The sequence below is a fragment of the Rhizopus delemar genome, genomic scaffold, assembly GCF_000149305.1.
Source record: "Rhizopus delemar RA 99-880 supercont3.1 genomic scaffold, whole genome shotgun sequence".
In the NCBI taxonomy this organism is placed as follows: Eukaryota; Fungi; Mucoromycota; class Mucoromycetes; order Mucorales; family Rhizopodaceae; genus Rhizopus; species Rhizopus delemar.
Window position 1 is genome coordinate 1,201,578 of NW_027137827.1, and position 14,343 is coordinate 1,215,920.

At 36.7% G+C, this 14,343-nt stretch overlaps 6 protein-coding genes across 6 annotated transcripts; 3 read left to right on the forward strand and 3 right to left on the reverse strand.

Annotated features, from left to right (window-relative positions):
* Window positions 1-46: 46 nt before the first annotated feature.
* On the reverse strand, window positions 47-5,102 carry RO3G_00474 (uncharacterized protein; the record flags this gene model as incomplete). Its single annotated transcript, XM_067655065.1, has 17 exons — window positions 47-623; window positions 673-774; window positions 826-929; window positions 980-2,015; window positions 2,129-2,165; window positions 2,280-2,841; window positions 2,902-3,296; window positions 3,440-3,529; window positions 3,577-3,792; window positions 3,839-4,006; window positions 4,054-4,113; window positions 4,161-4,337; window positions 4,387-4,412; window positions 4,464-4,537; window positions 4,608-4,696; window positions 4,747-4,922; window positions 4,969-5,102. The coding sequence occupies 17 exons, from the start codon at window positions 5,100-5,102 to the stop codon at window positions 47-49; spliced, it is 4,023 nt and encodes a 1,340-aa protein (XP_067511166.1).
* A 475-nt stretch (window positions 5,103-5,577) lies between these two features.
* Window positions 5,578-6,289, forward strand: RO3G_00475 (uncharacterized protein; the record flags this gene model as incomplete). The annotated part of the gene is made up of 3 exons (XM_067655066.1): window positions 5,578-5,776; window positions 5,842-5,931; window positions 5,979-6,289. The coding sequence occupies 3 exons, from the start codon at window positions 5,578-5,580 to the stop codon at window positions 6,287-6,289; spliced, it is 600 nt and encodes a 199-aa protein (XP_067511167.1).
* Window positions 6,290-6,651: 362 nt separating this feature from the next.
* RO3G_00476 (uncharacterized protein) lies at window positions 6,652-7,049 on the reverse strand (the record flags this gene model as incomplete). The annotated part of the gene is made up of 2 exons (XM_067655067.1): window positions 6,652-6,658; window positions 6,835-7,049. The coding sequence occupies 2 exons, from the start codon at window positions 7,047-7,049 to the stop codon at window positions 6,652-6,654; spliced, it is 222 nt and encodes a 73-aa protein (XP_067511168.1).
* Window positions 7,050-7,818: 769 nt separating this feature from the next.
* On the reverse strand, window positions 7,819-9,928 carry RO3G_00477 (uncharacterized protein; the record flags this gene model as incomplete). Its single annotated transcript, XM_067655068.1, has 4 exons — window positions 7,819-7,845; window positions 7,900-7,984; window positions 8,053-9,318; window positions 9,366-9,928. The coding sequence occupies 4 exons, from the start codon at window positions 9,926-9,928 to the stop codon at window positions 7,819-7,821; spliced, it is 1,941 nt and encodes a 646-aa protein (XP_067511169.1).
* Window positions 9,929-12,926: 2,998 nt separating this feature from the next.
* On the forward strand, window positions 12,927-13,067 carry RO3G_00478 (uncharacterized protein; the record flags this gene model as incomplete). The annotated part of the gene is made up of 1 exon (XM_067655069.1): window positions 12,927-13,067. The coding sequence occupies one exon, from the start codon at window positions 12,927-12,929 to the stop codon at window positions 13,065-13,067; it is 141 nt and encodes a 46-aa protein (XP_067511170.1).
* Window positions 13,068-13,478: 411 nt separating this feature from the next.
* RO3G_00479 (uncharacterized protein) lies at window positions 13,479-13,853 on the forward strand (the record flags this gene model as incomplete). The annotated part of the gene is made up of 1 exon (XM_067655070.1): window positions 13,479-13,853. The coding sequence occupies one exon, from the start codon at window positions 13,479-13,481 to the stop codon at window positions 13,851-13,853; it is 375 nt and encodes a 124-aa protein (XP_067511171.1).
* Between the last annotated feature and the right edge of the window lie 490 nt (window positions 13,854-14,343).

Below are 14,343 nucleotides of genomic sequence, written 5' to 3' on the forward strand. Positions count from 1 at the left end.
TGGCTGATAACGAACATGAAAGTTTAAGTCCAATTTGCTTTATTTATTAAGATAAATCAAATGATTGCAAAGATATAATATTTACAATTTCTCTACGGCCTTTTAACCACTGCTTAAAAGTAGTCAACTTTTTGGCTTCCTTGAAAGCGGTCTCATCTTCGTTACTTTTAGTTGAACCCATTTCTTCCAAGAGATAATTTGCAAACGCAATCAAATAAAAGTATCGAACCAAGTAATTCATAGCTACTTCATGGATCGATTTCCATTTCTTGGATCTTTGGTCTGTCACTGCCTCCAGTCGTAGTTTATAATCGTAAATGGCCTTTCTTAGGTTTTGCATGTGGTCACACATGTTGATCGCTTGGTCTGTGAGTCTTTTAGCCAGCTTGCCATAAGTGAGCACACTGACGAGCTGTAAGATGACGCGATACTCGCCGTTCTCATAGCGTTCTCTCTCTTCATAAGATTCATCATTTTCCTCTTCTGATTTAACAGAGAACATCGTCGAATTTAAGCCATTGCCGTCCGCAATAAATGAGTCAGTCATGTCGCCAATGGCATCGTTGCTCAATATCATGGATAATAAAGAAGCAACGACCATACCTGTTGTCGTGCGGCCACGTCTATTTAATAGTTTAGAAAAATTGCATTTTTAGCAAGCATATTTCCTACCCCATCTGACAGTTGAATAGAATATCATAGCCTTGGCTTGCTTCTTGCATTCTGTGTATTAATTGATCAAACACATCCGGTATAGGAGCTTGCTCATCAGTTCTATTAAAACAGAGTTAGATATAGGCATTTATACTTTTTCTAGAACTTTACATGGGAATTCTAAGGTAGTTTACTTGATATCCTTCTGCTTGAATAGATGAAAATACTTCGCCAGGTGTTTCCACTTGTTCTGCAGGAACAGTTTCCCAAACAGGCTAAAAAAAATGAGCGTTGATATATATTTTGTGTTAATATATTCTATTACCATCAGGTTAAAGCTTCCTGCTTCTTCATCGTGTAATAAGAGCCTGCCTTCATACTCTTCAAGTTCTTGTAATACTTCCACTTTCATCTGATCCTCCATACCCTCCACACGTTCCTTTGAGATACCTGTAGTTTCCAAGTTTTTGAGTGGATCAATAAACAGACGCAATACGTAAGGATTTTTGTTGACGTAGATCACAGGCTCTTCACGAAGGCAAGTCCACAGCACCCACCGTTTACCACCGGGGCCTGCTTGCATAGCTTTCAAGATGGACTTTATGGCATCCTTATTTGGCATAGCACAGCCACTGATAAAAGGAGCAATCAAAAGATCCTCATCACTACGTTCCATATCTGCTACCAGGCCACCTACGGTAGCCGCCTGACCGCCGTACTTGACAGCGGACTTGATCTTATTGATCTCAATGCGTCTAAAGTTGTAAGCACCAGGAATTTTTTCCTTTAGACTCATCTTTTGACAGCCAGGGAAAGCATCATGTTTCATGATCGTTTGCTGAGCCAAGACTTGACCATGTCTGCGGTTAACGACTGCCATGACCTCACTGGATAAAGCGATACCATCGCCAGTCAGAGATTTTTCAACAGGAATCAAGGATCGGAATTGCTCTTCCTCATTCGCAAGTAATACATCATCCAAGATGGTGCGCAGTTCGGGATGACGTTCCATCCAGTGGCTAAAGCTCTCGGTCTCACTTACGAGTGAAGGGGAGGTATCATCGAGATAAGCTTGGAAACAAATAAAGATAAAGTAGCGTTCGAGGGCAGTGATACCTCGCTTGATCGTACGCTTGAATTGGCTTGGGTCATCTTCTTTTTCTTTCTCTGCTTGGACGCGTGCTGCTTCAATCATGTCAAAGATTTGACGAGAATCAACAGAGCATTGTTTCATCGTATGGTCTACCATCTGTTTATTCTCCAAACCTCGTCGGATCACTCTCAATAAGCTATTGATTATTTGATAATTGTGAGAGGGGCCAGGAGATTTTGGTAAATAGGCATTCTTAGGTCGAATCCAACTAGTAATTAAGGTAGCAATGATCGTGCCCGTAGTCGACCTTCCCAAGCCGACTTGATCATTCCTAAAAGTTGACGTTAGCTTTTTCTCTCGTTTTTGAAAAATGAAGCATACATAATGACAGCCGTTCGTGAAAGGTCAACACCAGTAACTAGGGCTTGTAAATCATCTACATCTCTCCATTCAGGCGCCTTCTCTGCCGTGATTGGAACGCGACGGTATTCCAAGATATGATCCGCCGATAGTTTTTTAGTATATTCATTACTGTCATCATCAGATGAATCGTAAGACTGTCTGATTTCAAGAGCAGCATACTCCATGACTTCACGTACGGTCATGACATCCTGAATATCGACATCTTCCCAAGAAGACATGACATTACCTTCACCATCTTCCCCGTGAAGTAAGATCTTACCACCCCACTGTATCACTTCCTTAATCACATCCTCTTTTAATCTTTCCTCGAGTTGTTCCATTCGAGATCCATTGATTCCCTTGTAGGTACGCAAGTTTCGCAAAGTAAAGGCTCTGTCTCGAAGTACATAGGGTATACCATTGATGTAAATGATAGGTTCTTCACGCAAGTTAATCCACAGGATACGTTCGCTTGAACTGAGCAAGGTTCGAATGACTTGACGTAGACCGTTAACGGTAGGTTGGGCTACGCCATAGATGTGTGTGTTATCGACCCGCCTAAAGTTGGATGCTCCATCAATAACAAATCGGTGGTGTCTCTCTTGATTTTGCGACGAGTCTTTGAGGTATCCAAAATGCCAAAAATCGACTTTAAGAATAGTTTGTGATGTCAACACGATACCTGTTCGTGACTGTAGAGATGTGTACAAATGAGTTTTTCAAAGGAAAAAAAAAAAAAGATTTGTACTTACGTTGATGACAACATTTTCCGTCTCTACTGTAGCATCTGTTGTAGCTACCATATCAAACATGCCATGGCCAAGTTTCTTTTGATTGTGGGTTGTCAGCTGGCGTAAATCTTCTACAGGACGGAAGAAATAGAGTCTAGGACCTTTTCGACGCATGTTTTGAAGCATAGCCCATACTTCTGTTCTTGCTCTTACCCAAGAAGAAAAACGCTGTTCGAATTTTGTGTTGGGTGATTCGTTAACATAAGCAGTAAAACATAACAGGAAAAAGTAACGTTGTAAACCACTCAGTGCTTTTGATAAATAGTTATTTTCATCATAACTAGCAGAAGATACTTCTGTGATTTGGCGTATACGATTCGTCAAGATGATTTCTCTTAAATTGACCACGTCATCCGCTAAATTAAACAAGTGTAAATACAAGTTGTATGTGTCATCATCATATTTTGATTACATTTGTCAATAATCGTATCCAGTAGCTTTTTACTATATATTCCACTTTCCAATAAAGCAGTCAATGACACAATCGATTGATAATTACCCACAACAGCCTCTTTTAATTTTTCAATCAATTGTCCTCTTTGCATAATCCACTGTATGGCAGATTGAGGAGAAGATTTGATGTCAAGAGCTAAAAGAAGAGGATGAGTACAGAATGGGCTTGAGAGACTGACTTACCTTGTTCGAGTAAGAACATTAATCTTAGTAACGCATTATTCTTTTCATTCAAATGATCTGCTTCTTCTAGTCCTTTAGCAACAAATTGATTGATATCCCCTGAAGATTGAGCAGAATCAAGGTAACTCCAGCCTGAGATAGGAAATGGGTCAGGATATCCTCTTTCGATAAGTTGTGTACGTCGAATGATTTGAGCAATAATTATTCCCACAGTGGCTAATTTAAACTTTAATATCAACCAACTTATTCATCAAGAACTTACTTCTAACAGCACCAATACCACAATTAAATATGAGTGGATCAGTTGGTTCAAGGTTACGTATGACATGAATATATTCATCAAAATAATTATCCTCAGGTGCTTGTTCTGGAGAGATAGGAATACGAAAATACTTTAGTCTATAGCCTTGATTCTGAAATTCTTGAAAGACTATATTCTTCGTGTTAAAATAATCTTTAGTTCCATTTCCTTTTTACCTTCTTTTGGAGTTTGAACTTTATCAGCTGCAATATAGCATGGGACAATCGTACCGTCCACTTTGAAATGTTTAGTAAATAATAATAATAAAAAAAAAGGGACTTACATAACTCTTGATGAACTAGTATTAAACCACCTAATGATTTTGCTTCTTTTACAATATCAGATTTCAATCTTTCTTCTACTTTTTCTAATCGAATAGAATTGATTCCGAGAAAGGCACTCATGTTTTGCATTGGGTCAGCATATTCACGTAACACATAAGGTATACCATTTAAATAAACTATATAAGGATAAGTAACATGTATATATCATCTCTTTATATGTGTTACCTAAAGGCTCTTCTCTAGTTGAAAACCTGTTTATGAAATTAAAAATGAGTTAAAGATGTAAACAAATGTTATCTTACCAAGTGCAGGAAACTGAGTTCAAACTTTTAGGATGACAGTTCAATATAGCCAGTATAGTTGATAAACCGATTACCTATCAAGTAGATAAGAAATACATGTTCTATTTAAAATATACAGTCTATAATCTATTCACTACTACTCACGGTCGGTTGAGCAACACCATAGACATTTAAATCGGCTACACGAAAATTAGGTGCGCCTTGAAGATGAAAATCAAGGTTTGTGTTTGTTCCTAAATTTGATTTAATAACAAATATTCGTCATCTTTTATATATCATTTACCACTCAAAAAGTGATCCATTTTTAATATTGTGTTCCTAGCCAACACACTTCCTTTTCTCTTTTTAACGATTGTCGGTGCCATTTTTAATAAATTAAATGGATCACTGCCTTCATTAGGATTCTTTTCACGAGTATTGGGTTGACTTGTACTGTTTTGTCGAGAATGATGACCAGAACTATATTTTGTTAAATTTGATTTTATTCTAAATCTTGTTTGCTTACATCTTGGGAGGAACAAAGTTTAAGACGGGTTCAATAGAACTTGAACTATCAATATGTCTACGTGATAGGCTGGGTGAATCAGCTGAACGTGTAGAAGAAGATTCTGCATATAAACTAAAACTGTTATTATTCATTGAAACACTGTGGAGAGAAGGACTGGATGTATCTCTCGGAAGGCTCATTATAAATAATTAAAAAAAATATTAAAAAAAAGGGGGAAAAGAAAAGAGAATAAAAATAGGAAAAATGACGTTTATTTTAAATCTGCATTGTGAGAAAATGTCAGCCAGTGTGTACAACATAAAATGCAAAGCATATTATAGCATTAAAACCCTTTGATAAATTATAACTAAAGTAGCCCCCCCTCCCCTCCCTTACTTTATACGCCTCCCCATCTCTTCAATCTTCAATCTTTTTCTCTTTCTTTTTCGTGCTATTTTTTGCTGTCCAATTGACATCATCCATTATTTAATAGAGATGTTATCTCGGCGTGATCTTATTGGACAGTAACCAAGTTACACATTAAACATATATTTTAACCATTTTGAACCAATCCCCTTTCTCTCTTTTTCTCTTTTCAATACTTTTTTGTTTGCTTTGTTCTCAAGTATGTCTGATAATAGTGGCCTTGTAAAGTTTTTGAATTCCCCTTATTTCGGTATTGGCTCCTTTTTATTCTTTCAGCAATTATCAAAGTTGCTTTCACTCGAAAAACATGTTCAAACACTTCGATTATTTTACTTTTTTGCACAAGCCATTGTTTTCGGTCTTCACTTTTACTTGATTCAAACAATTAAACAAAAGAATGGTAAGAAAATAAAATAAGAAAAAAAAAAAAAAAAAAAAAAAACATGAAAACTAAAATGAATAAAGATCAGACCATTTTAAAATATGTTGAACCTGCCACTCAAAGCTGGGATGGAACAGAAACTGCTGATCAATTAGTCAATACAACTATTATGGGTAAAGTGATGAAATAAAGAAAAAAAGATGTATGGTTTGATTAATAGAGGTTATAGAATATGATGTGAATGAAGTCAAAAAGACTGCAAAACAATCACTTATTGGTATCGCTGTCACTGCTGTTATTCATCTCAAATTTGGTTATATTCAACCTTTATTGGTTCAATCCATTCTTGGTTTCAAGACCTTTTTGACAACAAAAGAAGCACGTATTCATATTTGGGGGGCTCAACCTACTGGTGATTTGAGACGTCCCTTTAGAATTGAAGCACCTTTTGGTTTGGTGAATGAAAAGAAACAACCCAAGACGGATAAAGGCTCCATCAAAAAGGCTGAAAAGGCTTTAAAGGCAGAATAATAAAAAGATATATAAAATTCTCTCAATAGAAAATAGTCATGATTGAAAGCAGATCTTTATTATTAAATCACTGATTACCTTCAACTGTAGACTTTTCTTCAAAAAATATGATTTTACTACTCTTTAACCTTTCAATAGCCTTTCCAATATTTTCAATATGCATTTCGAGTGGTATGGCATCCGGGACAAGTATAGGAGCAACCACTTGTGTTCGTAATTCTTCAAGATCCATTTGAAAGGTCTCCATCTTATTCAGCATCAATATCAGTTGCTGAGCAGCCCTGTTTCTTTCTGTATCAAAATTAACTAATAAATCCAGATTCTCCTGTACCAACTTTCTGCGTAAACCTTTGCTGGTCACCTTATTTACTAAATCAGCCAAGATGTGTGGTCTTTCTGATATTTGATGACTTTTTTCTTGAATTGTAATCTCATGAATACCATACAAGTCCTCTTCTAGTAAATAAAGTGATCCTTGTGCTTTTTCAATGGCCAAAATGAGTCGTTTTGCCTCTTTCTCGACAAGACTCATTGCCTTTTCATACAGTATTCGTAAATCCTGTCGACTTGATTTTTTGGACTTCACCTCAGATAGTTTGCGAAACGTGAAGGTGTTGTAGGTAATCAAGTTATCAATCACACCACGCGTCTGAGCCTGCAGACTTTGAAGGTCACGTCCAAACTGTCTTGAACGAACGATGTATTCGCCCAATTTTGATTCAAGTAGATCTGAACTCATCAAGTTTGAGTGCTTGACCATCGCTTGTAGATCACGTGTGGCCAACTCGACTCGCTTGAGTTCCACAACTGAGATTGAGTTTGCTGGTGGCCGTGAAAGCATACTGTCATAGAGCGACTCTTGGAGTTTAACAAAGTGGGTAAAGTCAGGGATGGTAGGACTATAGTTTTTACAAGCCGGAATGTATCGACCTACAACAGGCAAGGGACATACTGTATCCAAAATTAGTTCTTGAAATAGTCTGTAACCGTAACTAAGGAGACAAAATAATAAAGCAAAAGCAGTTATGAATGTTATAAACGGTTTCAAATAAGATAATGCGCCTAATAAAACATCTAGTGTAAATCAGGTCAATATTAATATTCTTATCCCTTTTTTCTTACAAGATACCATAAATATAATAAAGAATAGATCGGATGGGTGTTCGATCATTAACTGCATAAAACTGTTCATTTTGAAATTCTGTTTGTGGCAATTCAAGATCGCTTTCGTCAAAATCTTGATGTCGACGATGGCTGGAGACATCTATTAGCATAGGTTGTCTAGGTTGTTTACGTCTTTTAGTCATTTTCATATAGTGTCTGAAAGCAAAATAAAAAGAAAATAAGTTTGTAGTTTACATTGTAAGGCGGAAACTGAAATAGAATAAAATTATGCAGTGGAGGTTGAGTTGATTAATATACAATGTTTCTTATTTTATTATATTTATGATAAATACATGTAGATACTAATAATACACAATCTAAGGCACTCACATGCAAAAGAAATATAAAATATGATAATGTAATTCTTAACGAAAACGCAAATAAAGGTTCAACTATAAAAGAAGTTAGATAAACTCTGCTGTTGTAAAAGTGAATCTTAAACTTACAATAAGTGCAACAACAAGAATCAGACAAAGTATGGCTGGTCCCCAAAGATCATCATATCTACCAATAGAACGACGACTGATCATCCTATTTGAGTCAAAAACAAAAGTAAGTATTAGAATACATCCAAGTGATTTTATATACAAAACACGTACCATGCACGTTTTTCGAATCTATAGAGCGCATATAAAGCAACAGCAGAAGAAACTCCAATAAATACACCACCGACGATACGAGACACATTATCACCAAAATTAAGTAAATTCAGTGCGACTGTCAACAAAAGAGCACAAAATTGAAGCCAAGAAATAAAGGTACGTTCATTTGAAAAGAATGTCTTGGGATCCAATTTGACCTTAATCACCTTTTTTGGTGCGCCTGATTCCAAGTCAACAGGTTCATTCAGACTCTTCTTTGATAACAAATGTCCTTTACTATCTGTCACTTCAGGTTCAGAAACACTGTAGAATGGCTTGTTACGCTTAGGGTTGAATTTGCTAATGTTTACAGATGACGCATTATCTGATAGCAGTGGTTGAGTGGCACTCGATGCCAAATGAACTGTTGAATGCTCTGGACTTGGATTAAGTTCAATCAGTGTAAACCCTTCGTTGACTGCTAAATTATCATTGGAATTTCTTCTGCTAAGTTCTGCTCCATTCAGCTTGGTATCTCTCATCACTACTTGCCTGCTTGATCTTTCTCTTTCTTGAATGGCAGCACGTCTATATTGACCATCAATAAGGGGTTTAAAACTGCGTGACCTTGTCAAGCCGAGGTTCTCTATCCGAGGTTTACGAATGTCTGCATTCATCTCAGACAACCACCATGGCACCAGTGGCAGGTGCTTCTTATAAAGGTGGCTCACCCCGTGCAAATACTTTGAAAAACGTGGTACCTCGTGAACCAAATGTCCCTCAACAAGCGACCTTAGCCAAGTAGGCGGTTCTTGGCCCAGACGGGTCTCTAGAACAGCATAGGGAAAACGCAAAACATCTTGTTTTGACAAATAGTCAAATGGATAATCAATGCCGACATCAGGACGACGCCAATCTCCTTGAAGGTGATCCTCTCGAATGAATGCAAGATCTGTATCGAGTGAGATACAAAGTGCCTGTGTGCTTGGTAATTGGAAAGTGGTACGATGGTAGAATACGCGAAGGACAGGTTCTAGTCCCTTTTGTTCAATGGATGCTTGTATTCCAGTAGCAGTAAAAAGGATGTCTTTCATGGTGCTCTCATCCATTTCTTTCTCTTTTAATTCCACTGCCATGTCTTCTACCGTGTATTGACCTGATAAAAATGAATTGACGCGACTCTCTGGTATGCAGAATCTATCCTTGGTGGAACTACCATCTGATGAATTCTCTCTGTGTGTTTCTCTCTCAAAATAAATGTCATTAGAAGAACATGAACCATACCTAAAATAAAGGTTTGAGCAAAAAGAAAAAGAAATTGTTTCTTTTACCATTTAAGTCGAATGGCTTCAGCCATTTCATCCCTTTGAAGTCTTCCAGTATACAAATCAAAATCTGAGTTATCCAAATAAACATTTGATACAGCAGCATCCGAAGTTTCAAATTTCTTGCTGGTATTAAAAATGTGCACTGGTAAATGAAGCATGATGATTGATTTCACTTCTGTAACATTGTCTGGATGAACCCAATAGGTAAATGTTGTTGTTTCTTGTCCATCTTGGCTAACACCAGTGCCTGAGCTAGGTTTTCCTCTATTTCTGCACATGTCATGCAAAGCTGAGATGTACACAAGAGCAACGTCAAATCTTTGTTTATCAAGCGGCTTTTCTCGCAATTTTTCAACATAGGTTTCTTTTAGTGAAAGGCCAGTTGAACGATCATGTTTTTTTAATAGTTTTTGTATTGCTTTGAAATTGAGCCTTGTAAACTTTGAAAGATCATTGATATCAAATAGAATGTCAGTCAAGGTCTCTTCCATTGCGTTAAAGATAGCATCTGATGTGGTTTGAATCGTACGTTCACAGTAAAGGATTCTTGCATCTACTTCAGCCATTTTTGCATTGATAAAGTCATAGACCTTATTCAATTCACTATCCATTAATTGAATGAACTCTACTTCATCTTTCTCTGTCCATGCATGATTAGATTGTCTAGTTTTGAGTTCTTGATTTAATTTATCATAAGCAATATAAGAAAGTCTCCAAGGTGGAAATATATTTTCTTGAAATTCTGCCCCAAATTTCATAATTTATTTAAAAGAAGAAAAAAGCATGTTTGAAGAAGACAAAGAAAAATAAGAATTGCTTTTTATTGTTGCACAAATATGACCCGAGAAAAAAAATACTTTGTTTGTTTTCCATCACCAATCATTACCTGGGGACTTTCTCCCCCTCTTTTTAATCCGTATTCATTAAAAGCGACATGTTGGTTCTAAAAATAAATAATTAGTATTCCGACATCACTAGACAATGCTCGCTACTTTAAAATAGGTTACATGTTTCGCTCAGAATAGAAATAGTTTACGCTGGTTTTTTCAAAAAGGATGATGTTAATGTGTTCCTGGTATATTCATAAAACTATAAGTGACTAATTTTATACATTATACAGTTCTGGCTTACGTATTCTTTTATTTGCACGTTTAATATGCTGTCATCAAAACAACAATAAATCACGCGCTTATTTGTTTAAAAATATCGTCATGAAAGGTTTAAATAAATGAAATAATACAATAAACAAGCCAACAAAATCTTGTACATTTACGCGGTCTCATTAAAAATACTTGATAATAGTAAGCTGGGGTTTTTTTTTTTTTTTTTTTTTTTTTTTTTTTTTTTTTTTTTTTTTTTTTTTTTTTTTTTTTTTTTTTGGAACCCAAACGGGGGGCGGGGAATTAAAAATTTTTTCCCAAAATTAAAAAATTTTTCCCCCCCCCCTTAAAAAGGGTTTCTGAAAGGGGGTTTTAAAAAACTTTTTTAGCATATTAAAAGGGTTCCCAAGTTTTTTCCTTTCCGAAAGGTTTTTTAAGGCCAACCCGATTTGACCGGGTCCCAAGGGGAACCCCCCCGGCCCTGGGGGGGTTAAAACCCCTTTTTTCCCCCAGGGGGGGGCTTTTTTTCCCCTTCTAAAAACTATAGGCAAATGGTGACACATTGAACAATTAATGTCAATAAAGATGACATTGTCAAATTATACGAAATGTAATAATCAAAAATATTCCGTGCTGGAAATAGTAGCACACTTTTAGAAATAAGATATTCAATCGTTACAATGACACCTTTGAGCTACTATTTATATAAAAAAAAAAGTAATAGATATATTCTAATTACTTCTGTGGAAAGTTTGGAAAACTCACAAGTGAAATTTAGTGTAAATACCTATTGATTTTTTTTTTTTTCAATTCAATTGCGCGTAGATATTTCTGTTTGTATTATATTTATAACATAAGTTCAAGGGTACTTGGGATTTCATAAACGATATTTTGTTCGCTCGCATCATGCTTCTGAAATTTTCATAAATTACCTGTTTTGCAATTTGGATGGACATTGCTCTAAAGGAAATACAAGACACATCCAGTGCAGCGTGTATTCCATGACCTAGATGGCACAGTATATTAACGTCATATAACAATATTTTGGCTTGGAATTCTTACCCCTGATTCAACAAGAAGTTCAACAGAGAGAGTTGGGTTCTCATATTTCAAGAAGATGACGCAGAAAAAAAAAAAAAAAAAAAAAAAAAAAAAAAAAGATTATAGCATTCGAGGTCTTTTATACTGGTCCACTCAAAGCTCTAGTTTGTGTCTTATAAGGCATAGTTGATGGGCACTTGGTGCACGATTAAAGTAGATCAGAACTTTTATTACCAATATAGAAGGTTTGAAGCTGATACTTCAAGTGAAATGAGTGAGTATGCGTTGAACTTGCTGAACATCTGAATAACATATGTTGAGCGATAATTGATGTCAAACAGAACATATAGTAGGCATTGACCACTGTTTATCTTAGTTTAATAAAAATAAACATCTTTCTTTTATTCTCATCTAATAATTACACATTCAATTTAAAAACATTGAAGCATTTCCGAGTGTGGCTGTATGTTGTTCTTTTTATTCGAACAATCATCAACTAGAACCTGTTGATTCACTGGAATCAGTAATGATGAAGTTGTTGGATACAAATAGGTTATACGAAGCACAGTATATCTTGCTGTTATTTCTTTAAAAGAACAGGAAAACTATATTCGTTCAGTAAAGGTGCTACAAATGAAACTCTGATGCTAATGGAAAACAGTAGTTTAAAGTACATTTTATTAGGTAGGGAGGAGGTTGAGCGACAAGAAACGATGGATAGTGAGCATTATCTACATTGAAACAAAGACGAAACTGAAAGCAATTAGCATTGATGAACCAATTAGTAATTTAAAGGCGATAATCATAAATGGACTATACTTACTATTATAAGCACAATCTTGCTGGATAATATAAAAGTGACGATTAATTCACATGTAGACACAATGCACCTCTTGCTTCAAGTGTAAAATTTGAGAGTAAAAATAAATGTCTGGCTTCTGTAGTTTATCATGGAATACACGCTGCACTGGATGTGTCTTGTATTTCCTTTAGAGCAATGTCCATCCAAATTGCAAAACAGGTAATTTATGAAAATTTCAGAAGCATGATGCGAGCGAACAAAATATCGTTTATGAAATCCCAAGTACCCTTGAACTTATGTTATAAATATAATACAAACAGAAATATCTACGCGCAATTGAATTGAAAAAAAAAAAGTTAGCATAGTGGTGGAGTGGGGAGCGAAAGTAGATGGACCAACTTTGACGACACAGTCGTCGCTATCATAGAAGTAACGAAAGTAATGGAATTCAAGTGACGAAATTAATTCTACTAGAATTGATTGAGACACTCCAATATAAAAATGCATATGATTGCTTAATCTTCTTTTATTTAAGATCAGCGAAAACAGTAATAAAATTAAATAATTTTCTATCTTATCTCCTTTGATTTTCTTTTTCGCTCAGGTCAGTACCTACTTAACATGAGTTCCAATAATTTCCATCCTGAACAGCTTCTCGCTAAAATCAAACGTCTTCAACAACTACTCAACCAACAACAACAGTCTTCTGGCTCTGCAACTCTGGAGCCCAATATTACAACTGATATGAACACAGACGAATAACTTGTGTCCTCACTTCACTCTCTCGAAGTTCGTCTTACTTACACTTGGGAACCTTCCGAGGTTCTTCGTTAGGTCATGCATCTAGACTGCCCTTTCTTCTCTTCGGAACTCCTTCAAGAGCGGGAACGTCGTGACATTATTGACAGCTATCCAGCTATGAGGGATGCCGAGTACCAGACTCCTGATACTATTCCTATGGCAACTCGTAACATAAAGAAGTTTCCCGCTAAACTAAAGCACGATGTGTCACTTAAACGCTTACAATATCTTATCTCGGGCATCTTTCGACCCCTTGATGTTCTTGCCCTGGAAATTAGCCGAGACCACCACAATCCTAATGTCCAACGTTATTTGGAAATGCTGGCCGATGCTCGTTTATTATTGCTCAACCTCTCAGCTCAGATGAATGAAATGCGTAATACCCTCGCTTTCCAAGCTATGAATCCTAGCTTCACTTCACCCAACAACTCGACTGACAATAACAACTACACCATGTCATTGACGGATTTCCAGGCAGCCCTTGCTCAACAAACTACTGCATTTCAAACCTACAACAAAGCCACTTATGCTAATAAAAAACCCCGCTTCAACCAACAACCACAGTTTCAACAGAGGTCTTCCTTCAACCATACTCCACCCAATCAGTTTTTTCGATCAGGTCCGTCCTCGCAGCAGGGCGGTTACAACCAACAATCCAACTTCCAATTCAAACCCAACAGCCACAACAACCGCAGCAACAACAACGACAGAAGCACCAACCCCTTTCGCAACAATCAACAACAATAGATTCCCTGTCAACACTGGTAGGAGTTCGGCTTAGCCGGTTCTCTACCGAATGGACCACGCTTTCGGTACCCAACTGGCTGCTGCAAATCATTCAAACCGGTTTTCAAATTCAATTCCATTCTTCTCCTCCTCTCACTACAGCGCCAAAACCCATCATCACCCACGACAAGGAGCAACAACACCCTCTACAACAAGAAATCTCCTCTCTCTTACAAAAAGGAGCGATAGAGACCGTCTCTCACTACCAAATTTCGACCACACCGGGGTTCTACAGCAACATGTTTGTGATTCCCAAACGCAATGGGGGCCACAGACCTGTCTTCAACCTAAAAAAACTCAACTAATATCTAGATGCACCTCACTTCAAAATGGAAACTATTCAGGAAGTAACCAAATTGATCAAACCTCACAATTGGCTAACGTCTATCGACTTATCTGATGCCTTTCTACATATCCCCGTCCACTCAGCATCGCGAAGATTTCTACGTTT